We start from the raw sequence: 27,896 nt of genomic DNA, 5'->3' as shown, positions 1-27,896 counted from the left end.
GTCACCCTGTGTAAATGAGGTAACTATAATATAATCTTACACAAGTATGTACAGAACCTCAATGGGCACCTCTGAGAGGCTCAATTTGGGTGTTGTGTTTAATGGTACTAGAGATCTCTATGGTTTAATGTCCAACATCTCACTAACTAAACAGTCGAAATGAAATACAGTAATAACACACGATTTATTCAGTATTTTAACAATCAGTGATAATGATTTCCTGTTAATTATGTCATCTCCAATCAACTTTCCAGTATACCTTATCGGCATTGTCACGCCGATTAAAGGTATTATTTCACTCATCTGCCTACACAAGGTGACCATGATCCAGGTTTAAAATATAATACTCCAAATTACTACGCATTTTATCATAGTAATAATAGTTTTTATTTCGGTTCAGTTCTGACCTTTAAAAGAACCCGGACTCTCATTTTATGTCAAAGTGAAGAGACCCATCAAATAGTATTTGTGATACGATGTGATTTTAACTATTGTACGCGCGCGTTCGAACTCTGATAATAATGGTACAATTTTTTTACGCGCGCGTTCAAACTCTGATCAATTTAAACGGTACCGGAACGTCCGTCAACTTTGTTTTTTTTCGGTGTCTAAACAAATTGCCCTTTGACCTTTTAAAAACAAATCTTTACGTTTACGTCATACATTGAATAATGTTACTACTGTACACATAATATCAGACCACGCTAATTAATTTTTTTCTGTTTATGTTATAGTCACATAGAAACTGAAAATAATAGTTTTAATACTGTACTGTATGTATTCTACTTTGTCAATTACAGTATATACTGTACTTCTTCCAAAACATAGAGTTACGTAATACCGCATTAGCCAATATTGTATTGATTATTCTGTATTTATTTTATACAATCGTCGTGTTATGTTCAGCCATTTTGACCGCCAAACGAACAATTTTCTAAACTGAACACAATAACAGGAAGCTCACTGTAGAGATAATGATTGTGTACTTTGACATGCACAACTAGTTATCAGTCAGTTTTCAGTTTACGCTTCAGTGATTTATTAACCAATTATTATGCTGTGTATGATCATTAGTTGGACGCTACAGAAGTATACGCGCTCGTATAAAAACCGTGTAGTGTACTGAGACATTAACAAAAGTAGCCTAGTTACCAATCCAGTAATCTAATTGGTTCAATATTGTCTTGTACAACATACAGTCGAAAAATAATATATGACGTAACATGTTGTATATTCGAGTACATTATATGACGTTGTATTATGTACTGTGTGTACATACAAATTAATAAGTTAATGTTTGTCTCCACAAAAAGTTGTTGAAAGAAGGGCAATACTGTACTGTATTATTTATTTGTCTATAGTATAATACAGTAAACTTCTATAACGGGAACAGTCGTATATAAACTACAGCATTTCGGAACGTGGATTGTTACTTTACAGTACGTACAGTAATTAAATAATTTATCTTAGGCATTACGTAATGACTGGTAAACGATCTTCCTTGAAAACTAGATCCAATAACACACTTCCGTCTAATACTAAATAGATACAGTAGAGTGACAGCGATAAAAACAACACGGTACAATAATATCTGCTTTGGTGAACTTTATTTTTTTTTCACTTGGTATATTCTTTGTTTATAAATTCTCACAAACACACTTTCTCACATCTCAATAATTATGCCCAGTCTGAATACAAACAATACAAACCCATATATATATATGGGTCACTAAAAATACTAAAATCTTCGTATACAAAGTTTTGGTTATTTAAACTAGTTCATTTATTTTATTACTGAACACATAAAAATTCTTTCAACGTTCGAAAGATGTATTAATTTGCACATAAAAAAACGACCCATACGGATCCGAAAACGGAACGATCCGATACTACGAAACGGTCCGATAACGGAACGGCCCGAATCGAATAACGATCGATAATTGGACCGATCTGATAACAGACAGTTTCGTAGTTGTATGGAAGATCGCATAAACTTTGAACTCGATTTGGTTGGTTTTAAAATATATAATATAATTAATCAATCATTTCAATAAAAGTAGAACTCAATAATGAAATTTGTAAAAACATCTATTTTGCATAGTTTTGAACAGTAACCAACTCTTATTAAAATACATAATTGGCAAAACGTTGTCATAATCAGAAGATACAAATTATAAAATATTGATATTCGTTGTTTAAAATGATTTGGTAAATGTTTATTTAACAATTACTTGTCATATAAATGCAATACATACAAAGGCACTAAAATTGAGTACTTGAAATCTGCATAGTTTTTTAACGATGGGACATTTCGGCTGTAGGCCTATACATCCCAAATTTTAACATGTTTAATTAACACCCTTAGAGTTGTTCTTTAAGCGTACATAAAACGCAACACATCCACGAAGTCACCACAACATTTAAGTAAATAAAATAATAGAATAGAAAATAATTTAAGTAAATTGACGAAAATATTTTTTAAAAATGTCTTTGTTTGCACTTCACTGATACTTTTTATCGTAAAAACAGATTTTTAGAACTGTTTTCAAGTAATTTTATATACATTTATACATTTATCCAAACACACACATCAATAAGATAATAGTTAATAACAAGTACAGTATTAGGATAGCATACGGGATATGAATACTTCTCTTAACAAGAAGTTCAAATCCGTTTAATATTTACATACGATTTACACAATAACTTAAATTCGGAAAGAGAATGCGGTGGATATATTTATTAACTTTTTTTTTAAATATCATACTAAATCAAAACTATATAATTAATGTACTAATACAATAGAGCACAAGTTTTACCAAATTACAATACATAATATTATTATTATTGTTTACAGTCAGTAAATACAACAATATTCTCTGATCATATTGATAAATATTAAAAACAAAAGTATACTCATAATGAATATTCATGAGAAATAAATAACTTAAATATACTATCTTCTTTAACAACGGGAGACGTCTGTAAAATATTCAATTAATAATGCTCTGCATTTTTAATGGTCAACGTTAGCTTTTACAAGGAACACTATTTGGACAATCAGCTAAATTTATAACTGAACCGAGATTAAATTCACAGCAACACTGATATAATAATATAAAATTACGATAAAACATAAATATATACTTGTACGTACAATACAGCCTCAACTATACGTCCCGTAACATAATAAATAGTTAATAATTAATATTATTTCTGGAAAACATGGGACGAGTAGTACAGCAAAGGCACTCTGACGAGTGTCTCTAGTAGCGGGAACATATTACATAATACCATTCATTTACATTAATAATATTAAGAACAATAATATCTTCAGCTATTTATATAATGATTACAATCAACAATAAACAAAATATTACTTTAGGTAATGAAATTATCGTTTCTATTTTCGATACCATGAATGTTTTTTAGCAAGGGACATCTCCTTGTGGGGGTTCAGTCAGCACCAAGGACCGTTCTCAAAATCTGGTCGCTTGTTGCGTCAACTGAAATACCTCGAAAAATCGGCAGACGTCCTGCAGCACCGGGACTACAGGCGGAGTTTGGTGTCAACACTGGTGAGCCAGGAGCAGCAAAATCGCCGCAAAGACTCTCTGGGTCTGACAGGGAATCTGGTGGAGATGGTGGTCGGTATCCCGTGACAGTCGTAGGCTCATCTGGGAAAAACACACTGGTACTGTCGAGTCTGGAGAAACCTGGAGGTTCAGGGATATCGCTACTGATGGTAAGCTGATGTGTAAAGGCGGCGAATGGCGAGTTTAAGTTATACATGAACGGGCTTTGTGGGACTTGAGGTGATAGAGGCATGTTGGGAGAGATCATCGGGTTGAGATCCTGAACGAAATTAAACGCTCCTGCGTTAGAGTTCACATGATTCAAAGCTGCCAACAGAACATCTTCGCTAAAGAGTGGTGTTTCTGGAGACATTGGATTCGGGCTGTCGTTCAAGCTATGTGGTGGCGTTAAATCACCGGTTGATCCTAAAGCTCCGGAGTTAAGGTGCAGGGATTTTGGTCGTTCAATAGCTCGGTCGATGGCCTTGTTTGACGGTCCAGGAGCAGACGACCGTTTCTCTTCAGGGTTGTGAATAAAATGACATCTTGGACCGTAAGGGCAAAATCCTACAGTATGGAATGTGCGACAGAGTTCGGTCTTGTATTTTGGATGTCTTTGTAAGTTGCGCAATTCGTGAAATCCGTGAGCAAATTGGCATTTGTCGCCATATTTGCAGGCGCCATTTTCCTCGAAAGGTCGACAGAGTTCGGTTTTATATCTGCTTGAGTTGGTTGGCTGTGGTTGTTGTTGAATAGTGCGTGGGAGATGGGTAAATTGACATTTTTCTCCGTATTTACAGGCACCGGTCTCCTCGTAGGCACGACAAATCTCGGTTTTGAAGCGATTGACATGAGCGTTGGTTGTTTGATTGCGTTGTTGTTGGTGTGAAGACTGAAGATTTGCGCTCTCGCTTAGTGCACGGTCCCGGCTGACGTTGTTACTGGTAATTACAGCAGATGATGTGTAATGGTTTTCTTTATTATTATAAAAGATTCCTGAGTCCGAGTTGAAGAAAGGATTGCTACTTCGACCGACGTTCATTGTCGTCGAATTAGTGGAATGTCTTCGAGTGATTCCAAGAGGGGTACCAACGGCTTTGCGATCCCCTGGAAGCTGCTGTAAAAGAGAAGAAAAAACAAAGATTATAAATATTATATCATTACAGTTATTTGGTAATTACTTGTTGCGTTTCAGATCTAACAAGGAAACGGCGTTTTAAAGGTTGTTTAAAATGTAGCCAGATCATTGAAGCGTAACTGAAAGCAAACAGTTTAACAGCACATGAAGAACTACCATTGTTATACTGTCTGGATGAATTGAAAAGCAAAGTTTTAACAACCGTACAATGATTAAACATGAATAGACGGGTTCTCGACAAACGGTTAAACAAGCACGATCTCTCAGCGGACGTTCTTCAAGTGTTTGCACAGGGTTAACAATACCAAAGTTTCGAGAGGCCACGGTACAGGATTTCCTAACTAAAACTAAACCTATATTTTTTCAACTAACGCATTCATGCCCATTGTACACACACTGTAGTGTTCAGCAGTGAAATAAATCGCTATATTAGACTTAGTAGTACTATAAACCATTTTAAACTGTACAATGATTTTTTTTTTCTAAATCTCATAGACTGTAATCTGTAAATGAGTTAAACAATTATCTAATAATAATTGCTCCAGAAAGTGGTTTAGCAATTTAGTACAATCGATTGTTGTACATGCCTCAACACGAGGTGTTAACAACTGTATTGTTAACAGGTTGTTTAATCCGCTTTCGTGAGGTAGCACTCAGATTTCAAGGAACAGCTCAAGTTCTTTTTAGATTTTACACTACATCACACAAAAACAATGCAGTTTAGCCAGAAAGCGGATATTTTTCCCAAAAAATATGTACTGTATACAGCGCGAACGCAATTGATATTACAGTACAGGAGAATCACAGCGTACTATGCAATATACAGTACTTACTAATGCCAAAATAGCACATGGTTTTACTAAAACTTTTAGATAGAAATTAAATGTCAATAGAAGTTACTATTACTGTAATTCAATAGGTATAAATATTATACACTGTATGTGTTACAATTCTATTATTCTTACTAGAAGGAAACATCGTATTTTTGTATGATTTCAAGAATCAAATTGGTTAAACACTAACATTTCCAAATTAATATTTCATAGTTCGAACAAACAAATATAGCATTTCGAAATTTATACTTAAGCTACTGATGTTTGTAGACGTTTATTTATGAGCACAGGAAAGGGTAGTTTCCTTTGCACAGTTTGCACAACGCTTATTGAAACCGTTCCAGCACGTTTTTATAGCAGTGTTCCAAGTTGATTAGTTTGAAAGAGAAACTAACTGGTTAAACGATGCTGTAGTACAGATGATAATAATACTAGTACACTACATTCAAGAGAGTTAAGACTCATTATAAATTTGACCAAGTTTCAGTTGATATTAATATAGGCGTCATAAACATTTATTAGTAAAATCAAAGTTTACGAAATACGAACATAGATTGAACATGCTGTTGGAACTTAACTATATTATTAAAGGGGATGGAGAAGGAACGCTATATACTATAGTAGAGTGAATAGGTAGGACACAAACTTTTAAATTAGATAAAATGTTGTGAGACAAACAACATGCCTATTTGGTTACATGCTTTGAGCATACAGAATACAGTCGTTTGTTAAATCCATTTGAAATATTAATATTCAATTATTATTACACATGCATATAGGCCTATAGACACGAGGTACATAATAAAGTCGATTGTTCTACCGGTGCTACTAACTAAAAGACTATACTACACAAAGCAGCCGTAAATACGATAATAAAATCAACAAGTGGATTTGATTCGATTTGATTGTTTTAAAACTTAAATAATTTATCAATGAACGTTGTAAGAAAATTATGTTATTATTAAAGCAACGAGTGATTTAGTTTAATTACGTTAAGAGAGCAGGTCAAACAAGTTGTGAACGTCTTGAAAATTAACTGTAAATAAATATACAAAAAAAGCTGGTATCTCAATGAAGCAGAGAGAAAAAGAAAAGTCAATGATAAATACCTTAAGAATATCTCCATCGAAGAGAGGCGACACCATAGCGGTGGACATGGTTTTACTGTTTAAAAAAATTTAGAGCCTCTATTCCGTACGAAATCCTACAAATTACTGATTTCGAAACCACGATGTAAAACGGCTTTAAACAACTAGCATGTGCTATTCCGGGTGGTGAGTTGAGAGATGCCCTCTGTGCACAATACAGTGATCCTGTGGGCGGAGCTATGTGAATATAGCAATACGCCAATCAACAATCGGGGTCTTATCGTCTCGGAAGTTTGGGAGTTTGTTTACACGGACGGGAGTTTTCCATGGCGCGTTTACTCTACGTCACAGAAATAATCAATGGATTTTTTTTTTTTACACCTTACAGCGGACTGGACACACGATGTAAAAGATTATTAACTACCCTTTCGGCTTTATTATTAATTTTTATTGATATATATTTTTTTCTATTTCACCTATTTAGTTTATAACCACTTTCAATTCATACACTACATACATATCCAGTCCATAGAGGTATTAATTAACTGTCCAATTTATAAATAATAATTTCGAAATGCTATATTTTGAAATGACAAAAATGTCGTGTGTGTAGGCTGATTGAAATTCAATACACAGTAGAACACAATACAAGTGGTACAGGAGTTGGTCGTAGTGTTAAAACATATTTATATTGGCAGGACCTCTAAATTTGACTAATTTGAATTGGATTGGAGGGCAACAAAAATTGTAATTTACATAGTCAAAGTTATTAATATTTTCCTGTTTATTATCCTCCACATTTTGTTTAAATCTTATTGATGTAATAAATACTATACATTCAATTTGGTTCGAACTGAGAAGCCTCTATTTTTACGATACGGTTTTTATATTTGATAAATAAAACGTGATACAGTGTTTGATCACTGGACTATTGGTGGCGCTATAATAAAAACGTTGTACATAGAGTTTTTATGGAAATGAAATTATATTTATATTAATATTATTGCCATTTTGAAATACAGTATGTTTATATTTTATATTGATTTTATATGTTGTACAAGACTTCTGGAAGTTTTAGGGAACAAATATAAATATAATTTAGTAGTGTAGTAGCTAGATGGTGCTTATATTTAGCAGCAGTTTAGGGTGTGTTTTTCTTCTTGTCTAAGCCCTGTTTCACAGGACTTCTTCTACTGAATCGAAATGATGTACTACCTGTCAATAGCCACACTATTTAGCAGTTATAATACTAATTAAGAAGTAAGTAGGCCTAGTATTAGTAATAATATTCCGTAAACTCATCTATATAGGTACCCACTTCTGTGTTGGTTACATATTGGCTATTTGCCAAATTTTTTATAAAAAAAATTAATGATAAAATCATAAGGTTGATTTGAAAAAATCTAAATACGAAAAATATTATTACCAGCCTAGCTATTCATATTAGTGTTCATTTTATGAATATGTAGCATTTGTGTTGGCCAGCATAGCTGAATGAATTCGGAATAGAGGTGAGAATACCAAAGAAGTGGAGTTGCTGAATATGGCAATAGACAGAGAATTGTGGCACAACACATGATCGCCAAAAGTCTCATGATACGGCACTTCGACAAAAGAAAGAGCATTTGTGTACGTGTGTGTGATTTTGTTGTTACTATATTATTATAATAATAATAACTGATTTAATTACAAGGAATAATAATTTCGCCAGTTTAGCAAAAAAGCAAAAAGCTATACAAAACAACTTATTATAGTAATATTGCTACATATTTCTAAATTGTAGCAAAAATTACAATACAATTTACAAAACTATTCTCGACTCAAACATCAGTTAGATTAGCAATATATTGCTACAGTATAAAAAAAAATTAAATGAAATGTTTCTCTATAGCTATATAATAATATTAATAAATTGAAGGGAATACGAAAAAAGAAAAGAAAACGAATACAGGCGTAGGCCTACAACAATTAAACAAGAAGATTAATGAAGCCGCAACGCCTGTTTCGTGTCAAGGCGTGGTACGTGAGTGATTGAACTGATTACATTTTTGTTGACATGTAAACAATTACATTAATAAAGCGGGTATAATAATAACAATACTCCATTCATAAAGTTAAAAGGCGTTTATTTCCCATGATAAATAAATAACTACATGAGGCGACCTATCCAAAAACTGCATTCTTTCAAAGCAAAGTATGTGTTTGAAATGGGCGTCAATAACCTGCATGCTGTATACATTAAAAAATATACGTACTTTTAGGAAGCGCATCTACTGCGCGTGCTGTACGCATGTCATTGTTATAATCTGCTTTCGCGCGAAAATTAAAGATCAAAACAACATACCCTCGTGTGTTCCATGCCATGAAGAAATGTGTCGCAAAATGAAAATTTAAATGACACAATAATGACTAAGCATAGATACATCTGCTTTAGTTTAGATACCGTAGTAAATTAGTATCGTATAACCTAGGTTAGATATTAGTAGTAGGCTAAATATGGGCCTCTATTAAATAGGTCTAGGCTAGGGCCAAACAAAGGAGGAGGACCTAGGCCTATCTGAGGCTAGTAGTATTAATAACACTTTCAAATTCAAATTCAAATAAACATTTATTTCTTTCATTCATATTTGAGTAAAAAAACATTATAATTTCTGATATTTTATAAATAAATATATTTTTTTTTTAGAGATATAATACAGTAAATCATAATGTATAAAAAGATGATTCAGTTATATACAAAATGAAAGAGGCAAAAAAACCCAATTACTATCAATAATTAATTGTGTAGGCCTGTTATAATTAATATTATTATATTCTTAATATTATTTAAGTTAAAGGCTAGAGTAGCCTACTTTAGGCCCTTGCCTCGCCTAGCTAGGGGTAGGCTTTGCCTACTAGGCCCTACCTACACTGTACTAGCCTACTACTACTACTAGCCTAGGCCTAGGCCTACTAGCCTTACTAGGCTAGCCTAGGCCTAGCCTATATTATTAGTATTACTATTAGATAGCTACTGCTAGGCTAGGCCTCCCTATCTATTGGGTGTTTCTACATAAAATAGGCTTTAATCAAGTTTATTTAGGCTAAAAATGTAAAATAAATTAAAAAATTTTATTAGAAAATATTTATTTCCTATGGCTAAATAAAATCATATTCATAATATACACCCAACAACAAGAGGAACTTACTTCTATTCTTGAATCGTGAATACTAAGCATCATGATTTATGATGTCAAATGTAATATTAATGCAATCGTTAACTAGTATTTAACACAAACACGAGTTTCAAAAAGCCCTTTCTTAAAGCGCGATATACAGATTTAATGAAGTTATAATGATGATGACACTACACTATCTTTGCAACAAGTAAAAAGAATTGGAAATTTGTAAACAGTTCATTCGTCGTTGACACTGATTGGACAATAAGTTTTTCTTCAGATAGGAGAGGGCGCTAGATAACATTTGTATCCAGAGCCATATATATGGCTCTTTTTTTATCGTTCATCATTGTATAGTATAGTTTCGGCATTTCCATGACAGGCTGAAATGTGTGAGTAAAAGAAAAAACCTTTTATCTTGTAACCAAAATCTACACACACAGAACATGCAAACATATTTTGTTTATATCACATATTACTTACGTGTTAATTGTAGGTTATGTGAGTTTTGTATACACAAAAACAAATGACTAAACTTTTATTTTTTATGAGTGTATAATTGTAATATGATAGAAATTATTATAATAAAATTGCTATTGTATAATCACTTTTTTTATGTCTGGCGTTTTTCATAGGGAAATTTTTTTTTTTTAAAATGGCAAAATTTTGACCGTTTTACTTTTTGAATTAACTGGTTACTATATAATTATAATAATATTATTTTTTTGACATAAATGGTTACTATACTTCTATAAGATGATTATAACGCAATATATGCGCATATATAACAATACAGTATTATTAATATTAACAGTATTTTAAAAAGGTCGAAATTTGACTAATTTTTGAAAAAATCCCTGTACTATAATACAGAGATTAAAGAAATAGTCAAATTTCGACCTTTTTATTTTTTGACATAAATGGTTACTATACGTCTATAAGATGATTATAACGTACTATAGCATAATTGACATGCGCAGATCCTAATATTTGCCTCTGCGCATGTTTATTATGCTATAGTAACTAGTTATATCATAAAATAAAAGGGTCGAAAAATGGAAATTTTTCGAAAATTTTCGTGTACTAGTTCAGGGATTTTGTCGAAAAATAGCAAAATTTCGACCTTTTTATTTTCTGATAAAACTGGTTACTATAGCATAATTGACATGCGCAGAACCTAATATTCGCCTTTGCGCATGTTTATTATGCTATAGTAACTATTTATATCACAAAATAAAAGGGTCGAAAAATGGCACATTTTCGAAAATAGCAAAAGGCGATTGTTTGACTGACTTAGGCGATTGATTGACTGACTTAGGCGATTGATTGACTGACTTAGGCGATTGACTGACTGACTTAGGCGATTGACTGACTGACTTAGGCGATTGACTGACTGACTTAGTCGACTGACTGACTTAGGCGATTGATTCGACTCTGCGCATGTTTATGATGCTATAGTAACTATTTATGTCAAAAAATAAAAGGGTCGATTGACTTGGTTGATTGACTTAGGCGATTGACTGATTGATTGATTGATTGATTGATTGACTTCGGCGATTGACTGATTGATTGATTGACTTAGGCGATTAACTGATTGATTGACTTAGGTGATTGAATGATTGATATATAAACTTTATTTAGACACGAGACTGATGTGCAGTACAACTCGTTCAATCAATATTGATTGTTTTTACACAAGTTCGTGATACTGTATTACAAAAAAAAAATCAACACCATATAAATACGACAGAAACGAAAAAATTGAAATTGAAAAGAAACAAAATTACAGCAGAATCCCCTTCATCTGACACCTCTATTTAGGGTACACCATACCGGTACTTCCCGTGTAAACGGAAACCCTTATCGAAGTGTATAATTTATGGAGATTCTACTGTAATACATAATAAATCTTTTTGATTTAATTTACCTTAAAATAAATTAGTGATAAAACACACATTTTATATAGTATTTAGCCATTTTAAAAGTTGGATGTACACCATCGTAGATTACCATACCATTATGTTTTACAATGCATTTTTCAGATACGTTTTAAACAACTTAACTGAATTTGGAAGGGTATCAACATTTAGACTATTCCATATAATTGCTCCACGATAAGACAGACTTCGTTTTTTAAAATCGGTTTTTGGCTTCGGGATGAATAGATGTGTATCACTGTGCCTTAGATTATAATTTATATCATTGTATGTAAATACATTATTTAGGTAAGGTGGGGCATTATCTGTCAAAACCTTATATATAACCATACAACATTCATATCTATCTTGATAAAATAAAGGTGACCAATTAATTTGTCAATCTTAGGCAATTGATTGACTTAGGCGATTGACTGATTGATTGACTTAGGCGATTTATTGACTTAGGCAATTGACTGATTGACTGACTTAGGCGATTGACTGACTGACTTAGGCGATTGACTGACTGACTTAGGCGATTGAATGACTGACTTAGGCGATTGACTGACTGATTTAGGCGATTGACTGACTGACTTAGGCGATTGACTGACTGACATAGGCAATTGACTGACTGACATAGGCGATTGACTGACTGACTTAGGCGCTTGATTGACTGACTTAGGCGATTGACTGACTGATTTAGGCGATTGACTGACTGACTTAGGCGATTGACTGACTGACATAAGCAATTGACTGACTGACATAGGCGATTGACTTACTGACTTAGGCGATTGATTGACTGACTTAGGCGATTGACTGACTGACTTAGGCGATTGACTGACTCACTTAAGCGATTGACTGACTTAGGCGATTGACAGGAATCCTGTCTCATCTTGTTCATGTCCATGTTTTTTTATATTGTATTTTTATGAGACAAAATAAATGAAATGAAATGAAATTGACTGACTGACTTAGGCGATTGACTGACTGACTTAGGCGATTGACTGACTGACTTAGGCGATTGACTGACCGAGGCGATTGACTGACTGACTTAGGCGATTGACTGACTGAGGCGATTGACTGACTGACTGACTTAGGCGATTGACTGACTTAGGCGATTGACTGACTGAGGTGATTGACTGACTGGCTGACTTAGGCGATTGACTGACTTAGGCGATTGACTTACTGACTGACTTAGGCGATTGACTGACTGACTTAGGCGATTGACTGACTGACTTAGGCGATTGAGTGACTGACTTAGGCGATTGACTGACTGACTTGGGCGATTGACTGACTTAGGCGATTGAGTGACTTAGGCGATTGAGTGACTGATTTAGGCGATTGAGTGACTGACTTAGGCGATTGACTGACTGACTTAGGCGATTGACTGACTGACTTAGGTGAATGACTGACGGACTGAGGCGATTGACTGACTGACTTAGGCGATTGACTGACTGACTTAGGCGATTGATTGACTGACTTAGGCGATTGATTGACTGACTGACTTAGGCGATTGACTGACTGACTTAGGCGAATGACTGACTGACTTAGGCGATTGACTGACTGACTTAGGCGATTGACTGACTAACTTAGGCGATTGACTGACTGACTTAGGCAATTGACTGATTTACTGACTTAGGCAATTGACTGACTTAGGCGATTGACTGAATTAGGCAATTGCCTAATTGACTGACTTAGGCAATTTACTGACTTAGGCGATTGACTGACTTAGGCGATTGACTGATTGATTGACTTAGGCGATTGACTGATTGATTGACTTAGGCAATTGATTGACTTAGGCGATTGAATGATTTATTGACTTAGGCGATTGATTTACTTAGGCAATTGACTGATTGACTAACTTAGGCGATTGACTGACTGACTTAGGCGATTGAATGACTGACTTAGGCGATTGACTGACTGATTTAGGCGATTGACTGACTGACTTAGGCGATTGACTGACTGACTGACTTAGGCGATTGATTGACTAACTTAGGCGATTGACTGACTGACTTAGGCGATTGACTGACTCACTTAGGCGATTGACTGACTCACTTAGGCGATTGACTAACTTAGGCGATTGAGTGACTTAGGCGATTGACAGGAATCCTGTCTCATCTTGTTCATGTCCATGTTTTTTTATATTGTATTTTTATGAGACAAAATAAATGAAATGAAATGAATGAAATGAAATTGACTGACTGACTTAGGCGATTGACTGACTGACTTAGGCGATTGACTGACTGACTTAGGCGATTGACTGACTGACTTAGGCGATTGGCTGACCGAGGCGATTGACTGACTGACTTAGGCGATTGACTGACTGAGGCGATTGACTGACTGACTTAGGCGATTGACTGACTTAGGCGATTGACTGACTGAGGCGATTGACTGACTTAGGCGATTGACTTACTGACTTAGGCGATTGACTGACTGACTTAGGCGATTGACTGACTGACTTAGGCGATTGACTGACTTAGGCGATTGAGTGACTGACTTAGGCAATTGACTGACTGACTTAGGCGATTGACTGACTGACTTCGGTGATTGACTGACTGACTTAGGCGATTGACTGACTAACTTAGGCGATTGACTGACTGACTTAGGCGATTGATTGACTGACTTAGGCGATTGATTGACTGACTGACTTAGGCGATTGACTGACTGACTTAGGCGAATGACTGACTGACTTAGGCGATTGACTGACTGACTTAGGCGATTGACTGACTAACTTAGGCGATTGACTGACTGACTTTGGCAATTGACTGATTTACTGACTTAGGCAATTGACTGACTTAGGCGATTGACTGACTGAGGCGATTGTATGACTGACTGACTTAAGCGATTGACTGACTGAGGCGATTGACTGACTGACTGATTTAGGCGATTGACTTACTGACTGACTTAGGCGATTGACTGACTGACTTAGGCGATTGACTGACTGAGGCGATTGACTGACTGACTGATTTAGGCGATTGACTTACTGACTGACTTAAGGCGATTGACTGACTGACTTAGGCAATTGACTGACTGAGGCGATTGACTGACTGACTGACTTAGGCGATTGACTGACTTAGGCGATTGACTTACTGACTGACTTAGGCAATTGACTGACTGACTTAGGCGATTGACTGACTGACTTAGGCGATTGACTGACTGACTTAGGCGATTGACTGACTGACTTAGGCGATTGACTGACTTAGGCGATTGAGTGACTGACTTAGGCGATTGAGTGACTGACTTAGGCGATTGACTGACTGACTTAGGCGATTGACTGACTGACTTAGGTGATTGACTGACGGACTTAGGCGATTGATTGATTGTCTGACTTAGGCGATTGATTGACTGATCACTGACTTAGGCGATTGACTGACTGACTTAGGCGAATGACTGACTGACTTAGGCGATTGACTGACTGACTTAGGCGATTGACTGACTGACTCAGGCGATTGACTGACTGACTTAGGCGATTGACTGATTGACTTAGGCAATTGACCGATTGACTGACTTAGGCAATTGACTGACTTAGGCGATTGATTTTTATGAGACCAAATAAATGAAATGAAATGAATGAAATGAAATTGACTGACTGACTTAGGCGATTGACTGACTGACTTAGGCGATTGACAGACTGACTTAGGCAATTGACTGATTGACTGACTTAGGCAATTGACTGACTTAGGCGATTGATTTTTATGAGACAAAATAAATGAAATGAAATGAATGAAAAGAAATTGACTGACTGACTTAGACGATTGACTGACTTAGGCGATTGATTTTTATGAGACAAAATAAATGAAATGAAAGGAATGAAATGAAATTGACTGACTGACTTAGGCGATTGACTGACTGACTTAGGCGATTGACTGACTGACTTAGGCGATTGACTGACCGAGGCGATTAACTGACTGACTTAGGCGATTGACTGACTGAAGAGATTGACTGACTGACTGACTTAGGCGATTGACTGACTGAGGCGATTGATTGACTGACTGACTGACTTAGGCGATTGACTGACTGAGGCGATTGATTGACTGACTGACTGACTTTGGCGATTGACTGACTTAGGTGATTGACTGACTGAGGTGATTGACTGACTGACTGACTTAGGCGATTGATTGACTGACTGACTGACTTAGGCGATTGACGGACTGACTGACTTAGGTGATTGATTGACTGACTGACTGACTTAGGCGATTGACGGACTGACTGACTTAGGCGATTGACTGACTGACTCAGGCGATTGACTGACTGACTTAGGCGATTGACTGACTGACTTAGGCGATTGACTGACTGACTTAGGCAATTGACCGATTGACTGACTTAGGCAATTGACTGACTTAGGCGATTGATTTTTATAAGACCAAATAAATGAAATGAAATGAATGAAATGAAATTGACTGACTGACTTAGGCGATTGACTGAATGACTTAGGCGATTGACTGACCGAGGCGATTGACTGACTGACTTAGGCGATTGACTGACTGAGGAGATTGACTGACTGAGGAGATTGACTGACTGACTGACTTAGGCGATTGACTGACTGAGGCGATTGATTGACTGACTGACTGACTTAGGTGATTGACTGACCTAGGCGATTGACTGACTCAGGCGATTGACTGACTAACTGACTTAGGCGATTGACTGATTTAGGCGATTGACTTACTGACTGACTTAGGCGATTGACTGACTGACCTAGGCAATTGACTGATTGACTGACTTAGGCAATTGACTGACTGATTGACTGACTTAGGCAATTGACTGACTTAGGCGATTGATTTTTATGAGACAAAATAAATGAAATGAAATGAATGAATTGAAATTGGTGATTGATTGATTGACTGACTTAGGCGATTGATTGACTGATCACTGACTTAGGCGATTGACTGACTGACTTAAGCGAATGACTGACTGACTTAGGCGATTGACTGACTGACTTAGGCGATTGACTGACTTAGGCAATTGACTGATTGACTGACTGACTTAGGCGATTGACTGACTTAGGCGATTGAGTGACTTAGGCAATTGACTGATTGACTGACTGACTTAGGCAATTGACTGACTGATTTTATGCGACTGACTGACTTAGGTGATTGACTGACGGACTTAGGCGATTGACTGACGGACTTAGGTGATTGACTGACGGACTTAGGCGATTGACTGACTGACTTAGGCGGTTCACTGACTGACTTAGGCGAATGACTGACTGACTTAGGCGATTGACTGACTGACTTAGGCGATTGACTGACTGACTTAGGCGACTGACTGACTGACTTAGGCGACTGACTGACTGACTTAGGCGACTGACTGACTGACTTAGGCAATTGACTGACTTAGGCAATTGACTGACTTAGGCGATTGACTGACTGACTTAGGCGATTGACTGACTGACTTAGGCGATTGACTGACTGACTTAGGCGATTGACTGACTCACTTAAGCGATTGATTGACTGACTTAGGTGATTGACTTTCTGACTAAGGCGATTGACTGATTGATTGACTTAGGCAATTGATTGACTTAGACAATTGACTGATTGACTGACTTAGGCGATTGATTGACTGACTTAGGCGATTGACTCACTTAGGCGATTGACAGGAATCCTATCTCATCTTGTTCATGTCCATGTTTTTTTATATTGTATTTTTATGAGACAAAATAAATGAAATGAAATGAATGAAATGAAATAAAATGAAATTGACTGACTGACTTAGGCGATTGACTGACTGACTGAAGCGATTGACTTACTGACTGACTTAGGCGATTGACTGACTGAGGCGATTGACTGACTGACTGACTGACTGACTTAGGCGATTGACTGACTTAGGCGATTGACTGACTGAGGCGATTGACTGACTGGCTGATTTAGGCGATTGACTTACTGACTGACTTAGGCGATTAACAGACTTAGGCCATTGACTTACTGACTGACTTAGGCGATTGACTGACTTAGGTGATTGACTGACTGAGGTGATTGACTGACTGACTGACTTAGGCGATTGATTGACTGACTGACTGACTTAGGCGATTGACTGACTTAGGTGATTGACTGACTGAGGCGATTGACTGACTGACTGACTTAGGCGATTGATTGACTGACTGACTGACTTAGGCGATTGACGGACTGACTGACTTAGGTGATTGACTGACTGACTGACTTAGGCGATTGACGGACTGACTGACTTAGGCGATTGACTGACTGACTCAGGCGATTGACTGACTGACTTAGGCGATTGACTGACTGACTTAGGCGATTGACTGACGGACTTAGGCAATTGACCGATTGACTGACTTAGGCAATTGACTGACTTAGGCGATTGATTTTTATGAGACCAAATAAATGAAATGAAATGAATGAAATAAAATTGACTGACTGACTTAGGCGATTGACTGACTGACTTAGGCAATTGACCGATTGACTGACTTAGGCAATTGACTGACTTAGGCGATTGATTTTTATGAGACCAAATAAATGAAATGAAATGAATGAAATGAAATTGACTGACTGACTTAGGCGATTGACTGACTGACTTAGGCGATTGACAGACTGACTTAGGCAATTGACTGATTGACTGACTTAGGCAATTGACTGACTTAGGTGATTGATTTTTATGAGACAAAATAAATGAAATGAAATGAATGAAAAGAAATTGACTGACTGACTTAGGCGATTGACTGACTTAGGCGATTGATTTTTATGAGACAAAATAAATGAAATGAAATGAATGAAATGAAATTGACTGACTGACTTAGGCGATTGACTGACTGACTTAGGCGATTGACTGACTGACTTAGGCGATTGACTGACTGACTTAGGCGATTGACTGACTGACTTAGGCGATTGACTGACTGAGGAGATTGACTGACTGACTGACTTAGGCGATTGACTGACTGAGGAGATTGATTGACTGACTGACTGACTGAGGCGATTGACTGACTTAGGCGATTGACTGACTGAGGCGATTGATTGACTGACTGACTGACTTAGGCGATTGACTGACTTAGGTGATTGACTGACTGAGGCGATTGACTGACTGACTGACTTAGGCGATTGATTGACTGACTGACCTAGGCGATTGACGGACTGACTGACTTAGGTGATTGATTGACTGACTGACTGACTTAGGCGATTGACGGACTGACTGACTTAGGCGATTGACTGACTGACTCAGGCGATTGACTGACTGACTTAGGCGATTGACTGACTGACTTTGGCGATTGACTGACTGACTTAGGCAATTGACCGATTGACTGACTTAGGCAATTGACTGACTTAGGCGATTGATTTTTATGAGACAAAATAAATGAAATGAAATGAATGAAATGAAATTGACTGACTGACTTAGGCGATTGACTGACTGACTTAGGCGATTGACTGACTGACTTAGGCGATTGGATGACCGAGGCGATTGACTGACTGACTTAGGCGATTGACTGACTGAGGAGATTAACTGACTGACTGACTTAGGCAATTGACTGACTGAGGCGATTGATTGACTGACTGACTTAGGCGATTGATTGACTGACTGACTGTCTTAGGCGATTAACTGACTTAGGTGATTGACTGACTGAGGCGATTGACTGACTGACTGACTTAGGCGATTGATTGACTGACTGACTGACTGAGGCGATTGACGGACTGACTGACTTAGGTGATTGATTGACTGACTGACTGACTTAGGCGATTGACGGACTGACTGACTTAGGCGATTGACTGACTGACTCAGGCGATTGTCTGACTGACTTAGGCGATTGACTTACTGACTTAGGCGATTGACTGACTGACTTAGGCAATTGACCGATTGGCTGACTTAGGCAATTGACTGACTTAGGCGATTGATTTTTATGAGACCAAATAAATGAAATGAAATGAATGAAATGAAATTGACTGACTGACTTAGGCGATTGACTGACTGATTTAGGCGATTGACAGACTGACTTAGGCAATTTACTGATTGACTGACTTAGGCAATTGACTGACTTAGGCGATTGATTTTTATGAGACAAAATAAATGAAATGAAATGAATGAAAAGAAATTGACTGACTGACTTAGGCGATTGACTGACCGAGGCGATTGATTTTTATGAGACAAAATAAATGAAATGAAATGAATGAAATGAAATTGACTGACTGACTTAGGCGATTGACTGACTGACTTAGGCGATTGACTGACTGACTTAGGCGATTGAATGACCGAGGCGATTGACTGACTGACTTAGGCGATTGACTGACTGAGGAGATTGACTGACTGACTGACTTAGGCGATTGACTGACTTAGGCGATTGACTGACTGAGGCGATTGATTGACTGACTGACTGACTTAGGCGATTGACTGACTTAGGTGATTGACTGACTGAGGCGATTGACTGACTGACTGACTTAGGCGATTGATTGACTGACTGACTGACTTAGGCGATTGACGGACTGACTGACTTAGGTGATTGATTGACTGACTGACTGACTTAGGCGATTGACGGACTGACTGACTTAGGCGATTGACTGACTTAGGTGATTGACTGACTGAGGCGATTGACTGACTGACTTAGGCGATTGACTGACTGACTGACTTAGGCAATTGACCGATTGACTGACTTAGGCAATTGACTGACTTAGGCGATTGATTTTTATGAGACCAAATAAATGAAACGAAATGAATGAAATGAAATTGACTGACTGACTTAGGCGATTGACTGACTGACTTAGGCGATTGACAGACTGACTTAGGCAATTGACTGATTGACTGACTTAGGCAATTGACTGACTTAGGCGATTGATTTTTATGAGACAAAATAAATGAAATGAAATGAATGAAAAGAAATTGACTGACTGACTTAGGCGATTGACTGACTTAGGCGATTGATTTTTATGAGATAAAATAAATGAAATGAAATGAAATTGACTGACTGACTTAGGCGATTGACTGACTGACTTAGGCGATTGACGGACTGACTGACTTAGGCGATTGACTGACTTAGGTGATTGACTGACTGAGGCGATTGACTGACTGACTGACTTAGGCGATTGATTGACTGACTGACTGACTTAGGCGATTGACGGACTGACTGACTTAGGTGATTGATTGACTGACTGACTGACTTAGGCGATTGACGGACTGACTGACTTAGGCGATTGACTGACTGACTCAGGCGATTGACTGACTGACTTAGACGATTGACTGACTGACTTAGGCGATTGACTGACTGACTGACTTAGGCAATTGACCGATTGACTGACTTAGGCAATTGACTGACTTAGGTGATTGATTTTTATGAGACAAAATAAATGAAATGAAATGAATGAAATGAAATTGACTGACTGACTTAGGCGATTGACTGACTGACTTAGGCGATTGACTGACTGACTTAGGCGATTGGATGACCGAGGCGATTGACTGACTGACTTAGGCGATTGACTGACTGAGGAGATTGACTGACTGACTGACTTAGGCAATTGACTGACTGAGGCAATTGATTGACTGACTGACTGACTTAGGTGATTGACTGACTGAGGCGATTGACTGACTGACTGACTTAGGCGATTGATTGACTGACTGACTGTCTTAGGCGATTAACTGACTTAGGTGATTGACTGACTGAGGCGATTGACTGACTGACTGACTTAGGCGATTGATTGACTGACTGACTGACTGAGGCGATTGACGGACTGACTGACTTAGGTGATTGATTGACTGACTGACTGACTTAGGCGATTGACGGACTGACTGACTTAGGCGATTGACTGACTGACTCAGGCGATTGTCTGACTGACTTAGGCGATTGACTTACTGACTTAGGCGATTGACTGACTGACTTAGGCAATTGACCGATTGGCTGACTTAGGCAATTGACTGACTTAGGCGATTGATTTTTATGAGACCAAAAAAATGAAATGAAATGAATGAAATGAAATTGACTGACTGACTTAGGCGATTGACTGACTGACTTAGGCGATTGACAGACTGACTTAGGCAATTTACTGATTGACTGACTTAGGCAATTGACTGACTTAGGCGATTGATTTTTATGAGACAAAATAAATGAAATGAAATGAATGAAAAGAAATTGACTGACTGACTTAGGCGATTGACTGACCGAGGCGATTGATTTTTATGAGACAAAATAAATGAAATGAAATGAATGAAATGAAATTGACTGACTGACTTAGGCGATTGACTGACTGACTTAGGCGATTGACTGACTGACTTAGGCGATTGACTGACCGAGGCGATTGACTGACTGACTTAGGCGATTGACTGACTGAGGAGATTGACTGACTGACTGACTTAGGCGATTGACTGACTTAGGCGATTGACTGACTGAGGCGATTGATTGACTGACTGACTGACTTAGGCGATTGACTGACTTAGGTGATTGACTGACTGAGGCGATTGACTGACTGACTGACTTAGGCGATTGATTGACTGACTGACTGACTTAGGCGATTGACGGACTGACTGACTTAGGTGATTGATTGACTGACTGACTGACTTAGGCGATTGACGGACTGACTGACTTAGGCGATTGACTGACTTAGGTGATTGACTGACTGAGGCGATTGACTGACTGACTTAGGCGATTGACTGACTGACTGACTTAGGCAATTGACCGATTGACTGACTTAGGCAATTGACTGACTTAGGCGATTGATTTTTATGAGACCAAATAAATGAAATGAAATGAATGAAATGAAATTGACTGACTGACTTAGGCGATTGACTGACTGACTTAGGCGATTGACAGACTGACTTAGGCAATTGACTGATTGACTGACTTAGGCAATTGACTGACTTAGGCGATTGATTTTTATGAGACAAAATAAATGAAATGAAATGAATGAAAAGAAATTGACTGACTGACTTAGGCGATTGACTGACTTAGGCGATTGATTTTTATGAGATAAAATAAATGAAATGAAATGAATGAAATGAAATTGACTGACTGACTTAGGCGATTGACTGACTGACTTAGGCGATTGACGGACTGACTGACTTAGGCGATTGACTGACTTAGGTGATTGACTGACTGAGGCGATTGACTGACTGACTGACTTAGGCGATTGATTGACTGACTGACTGACTTAGGCGATTGACGGACTGACTGACTTAGGTGATTGATTGACTGACTGACTGACTTAGGCGATTGACGGACTGACTGACTTAGGCGATTGACTGACTGACTGACTTAGGCGATTGACTGACTGACTTAGGCGATTGACTGACTGACTGACTTAGGCAATTGACCGATTGACTGACTTAGGCAATTGACTGACTTAGGCGATTGATTTTTATGAGACCAAATAAATGAAATGAAATGAATGAAATGAAATTGACTGACTGACTTAGGCGATTGACTGACTGACTTAGGCGATTGACAGACTGACTTAGGCAATTGACTGATTGACTGACTTAGGCAATTGACTGACTTAGGCGATTGATTTTTATGAGACAAAATAAATGAAATGAAATGAATGAAAAGAAATTGACTGACTGACTTAGGCGATTGACTGACTTAGGCAATTGATTTTTATGAGATAAAATAAATGAAATGAAATGAATGAAATGAAATTGACTGACTGACTTAGGCGATTGACTGACTGACTTAGGCGATTGACGGACTGACTGACTTAGGTGATTGATTGACTGACTGACTGACTTAGGCGATTGACGGACTGACTGACTTAGGCGATTGACTGACTGACTCAGGCGATTGACTGACTGACTTAGGCGATTGACTGACTGACTTAAACGATTGACTGACTGACTGACTTAGGCAATTGACCGATTGACAGACTTAGGCAATTGACTGACTTAGGCGATTGATTTTTATGAGACCAAATAAATGAAATGAAATGAATGAAATGAAATTGACTGACTGACTTAGGCGATTGACTGACTGACTTAGGCGATTGACAGACTGACTTAGGCAATTGACTGATTGACTGACTTAGGCGATTGATTTTTATGAGACAAAATAAATGAAATGAAATGAATGAAAAGAAATTGACTGACTGACTTAGGCGATTGACTGACTTAGGCGATTGATTTTTATGAGATAAAATAAATGAAATGAAATGAATGAAATGAAATTGACTGACTGACTTAGGCGATTGACTGACTGACTTAGGCGATTGACTGACTGACTTAGGCGATTGACTGACTGACTTAGGCGATTGACTGACCGAGGCAATTGACTGACTGACTTAGGCGATTGGCTTACTGAGGAGATTGACTGACTGACTGACTTAGGCGATTGACTGACTTAGGCAATTGACTGACTGATTTAGGCGATTGACTTACTGACTGACTTAGGCGATTGACTGACTGACTTAGGCAATTGACTGATTGACTGACTTAGGCAATTGACTGACTTAGGCGATTGATTTCTATGAGACAAAATAAATGAAATGAAATGAATGAAATGAAATTGACTGACTGACTTAGGCGATTGACTGACTGACTTAGGCGATTGATTGACTGACCGAGGCGATTGACTGACTGACTTAGGCGATTGACTGACTGAGGGGATTGACTGACTGACTGACTTAGGCGATTGACTGACTGAGGCGATTGACTGACTGACTTAGGCGATTGACTGACTTAGGCAATTGACTGACTGACTTAGGCGATTGACTGACTGACTTAGGCGATTGACTGACTGACTTAGGCGATTGACTGACTTAGGCAATTGACTGACTTAGGCGATTGATTTTTATGAGACAAAATAAATGAAATGAAATGAATGAAAAGAAATTGACTGACTGACTTAGGCGATTGACTGACTTAGGCGATTGATTTTTATGAGATAAAATAAATGAAATGAATGAAATGAAATTGACTGACTGACTTAGGCGATTGACTGACTGACTTAGGCGATTGACGGACTGACTGACTTAGGCGATTGACTGACTTAGGTGATTGACTGACTGAGGCGATTGACTGACTGACTGACTTAGGCGATTGATTGACTGACTGACTGACTTAGGCGATTGACGGACTGACTGACTTAGGTGATTGATTGACTGACTGACTGACTTAGGCGATTGACGGACTGACTGACTTAGGCGATTGACTGACTGACTGACTTAGGCGATTGACTGACTGACTTAGGCGATTGACTGACTGACTGACTTAGGCAATTGACCGATTGACTGACTTAGGCAATTGACTGACTTAGGCGATTGATTTTTATGAGACCAAATAAATGAAATGAAATGAATGAAATGAAATTGACTGACTGACTTAGGCGATTGACTGACTGACTTAGGCGATTGACAGACTGACTTAGGCAATTGACTGATTGACTGACTTAGGCAATTGACTGACTTAGGCGATTGATTTTTATGAGACAAAATAAATGAAATGAAATGAATGAAAAGAAATTGACTGACTGACTTAGGCGATTGACTGACTTAGGCAATTGATTTTTATGAGATAAAATAAATGAAATGAAATGAAATTGACTGACTGACTTAGGCGATTGACTGACTGACTTAGGCGATTGACGGACTGACTGACTTAGGTGATTGATTGACTGACTAACTGACTTAGGCGATTGACGGACTGACTGACTTAGGCGATTGACTGACTGACTCAGGCGATTGACTGACTGACTTAGGCGATTGACTGACTGACTTAAACGATTGACTGACTGACTGACTTAGGCAATTGACCGATTGACAGACTTAGGCAATTGACTGACTTAGGCGATTGATTTTTATGAGACCAAATAAATGAAATGAAATGAATGAAATGAAATTGACTGACTGACTTAGGCGATTGACTGACTGACTTAGGCGATTGACAGACTGACTTAGGCAATTGACTGATTGACTGACTTAGGCAATTGACTGACTTAGGCGATTGATTTTTATGAGACAAAATAAATGAAATGAAATGAATGAAAAGAAATTGACTGACTGACTTAGGCGATTGACTGACTTAGGCGATTGATTTTTATGAGATAAAATAAATGAAATGAAATGAATGAAATGAAATTGACTGACTGACTTAGGCGATTGACTGACTGACTTAGGCGATTGACTGACTGACTTAGGCGATTGACTGACCGAGGCAATTGACTGACTGACTTAGGCGATTGGCTTACTGAGGAGATTGACTGACTGACTTAGGCGATTGACTGACTTAGGCAATTGACTGACTGATTTAGGCGATTGACTTACTGACTGACTTAGGCGATTGACTGACTGACTTAGGCAATTGACTGATTGACTGACTTAGGCAATTGACTGACTTAGGCGATTGATTTCTATGAGACAAAATAAATGAAATGAAATGAATGAAATGAAATTGACTGACTGACTTAGGCGATTGACTGACTGACTTAGGCGATTGATTGACTGACCGAGGCGATTGACTGACTGACTTAGGCGATTGACTGACTGAGGGGATTGACTGACTGACTGACTTAGGCGATTGACTGATGGACTTAGGCAATTGACCGATTGACTGACTTAGGCAATTGACTGACTTAGGCGATTGATTTTTATGAGACCAAATAAATGAAATGAAATGAATGAAATAAAATTGACTGACTGACTTAGGCGATTGACTGACTGACTTAGGCAATTGACCGATTGACTAACTTAGGCAATTGACTGACTTAGGCGATTGATTTTTATGAGACCAAATAAATGAAATGAAATGAATGAAATGAAATTGACTGACTGACTTAGGCGATTGACTGACTGACTTAGGCGATTGACAGACTGACTTAGGCAATTGACTGATTGACTGACTTAGGCAATTGACTGACTTAGGTGATTGATTTTTATGAGACAAAATAAATGAAATGAAATGAATGAAAAGAAATTGACTGACTGACTTAGGCGATTGACTGACTTAGGCGATTGATATCTATGAGACAAAATAAATGAAATGAAATGAATGAAATGAAATTGACTGACTGACTTAGGCGATTGACTGACTGACTTAGGCGATTGACTGACTGACTTAGGCGATTGACTGACTGACTTAGGCGATTGACTGACTGAGGAGATTGACTGACTGACTGACTTAGGCGATTGACTGACTGAGGCGATTGATTGACTGACTGACTGACTTAGGCGATTGACTGACTGACTCAGGCGATTGACTGACTGACTTAGGCAATTGACTGACTGACTTTGGCGATTGACTGACTGACTTAGGCAATTGACCGATTGACTGACTTAGGCAATTGACTTACTTAGGCGATTGATTTTTATGAGGCAAAATAAATGAAATGAAATGAATGAAATGAAATTGACTGACTGACTTAGGCGATTGACTGACTGACTTAGGCGATTGACTGACTGACTTAGGCGATTGGATGACCGAGGCGATTGACTGACTGACTTAGGCGATTGACTGACTGAGGAGATTGACTGACTGACTGACTTAGGCAATTGACTGACTGAGGCGATTGATTGACTGACTGACTGACTTAGGTGATTGACTGACTGAGGCGATTGACTGACTGACTGACTTAGGCGATTGATTGACTGACTGACTGTCTTAGGCGATTAACTGACTTAGGTGATTGACTGACTGAGGCGATTGACTGACTGACTGACTTAGGCGATTGATTGACTGACTGACTGACTGAGGCGATTGACGGACTGACTGACTTAGGTGATTGATTGACTGACTGACTTAGGCGATTGACGGACTGACTGACTTAGGCGATTGACTGACTGACTCAGGCGATTGTCTGACTGACTTAGGCGATTGACTTACTGACTTAGGCGATTGACTGACTGACTTAGGCAATTGACCGATTGGCTGACTTAGGCAATTGACTGACTTAGGCGATTGATTTTTATGAGACCAAATAAATGAAATGAAATGAATGAAATAAAATTGACTGACTGACTTAGGCGATTGACTGACTGACTTAGGCAATTGACCGATTGACTAACTTAGGCAATTGACTGACTTAGGCGATTGATTTTTATGAGACCAAATAAATGAAATGAAATGAATGAAATGAAATTGACTGACTGACTTAGGCGATTGACTGACTGACTTAGGCGATTGACAGACTGACTTAGGCAATTGACTGATTGACTGACTTAGGCAATTGACTGACTTAGGTGATTGATTTTTATGAGACAAAATAAATGAAATGAAATGAATGAAAAGAAATTGACTGACTGACTTAGGCGATTGACTGACTTAGGCGATTGATATCTA

General features: G+C 38.0%; 1 protein-coding gene across 2 annotated transcripts; it reads right to left on the bottom strand.

Annotated features, from left to right (window-relative positions):
• Positions 1-1,590: 1,590 nt before the first annotated feature.
• LOC140060274 (mRNA decay activator protein ZFP36L2-A-like) lies at positions 1,591-9,979 on the bottom strand. Of its 2 annotated transcripts, none has more exons than XM_072106416.1 (2): positions 9,823-9,979; positions 1,591-4,692 (listed from the first exon to the last, which is right to left on the bottom strand). In XM_072106416.1, exons 1-2 carry the CDS (start codon positions 9,853-9,855, stop codon positions 3,457-3,459), a joined length of 1,269 nt encoding a protein of 422 aa, XP_071962517.1. In that variant the 5' UTR covers positions 9,856-9,979; the 3' UTR covers positions 1,591-3,456. The 2 variants fall into 2 exon arrangements, with proteins under 2 accessions (XP_071962517.1, XP_071962516.1); XM_072106415.1 differs by lacking the exon at positions 9,823-9,979 and adding an exon at positions 6,656-6,813.
• Positions 9,980-27,896: the final 17,917 nt, after the last annotated feature.

Source organism: Antedon mediterranea, chromosome 10, assembly GCF_964355755.1.
Source record: "Antedon mediterranea chromosome 10, ecAntMedi1.1, whole genome shotgun sequence".
NCBI classification, from domain to species: domain Eukaryota; kingdom Metazoa; phylum Echinodermata; class Crinoidea; order Comatulida; family Antedonidae; genus Antedon; species Antedon mediterranea.
This window is presented reverse-complemented; position numbering and strand designations above follow the sequence as displayed.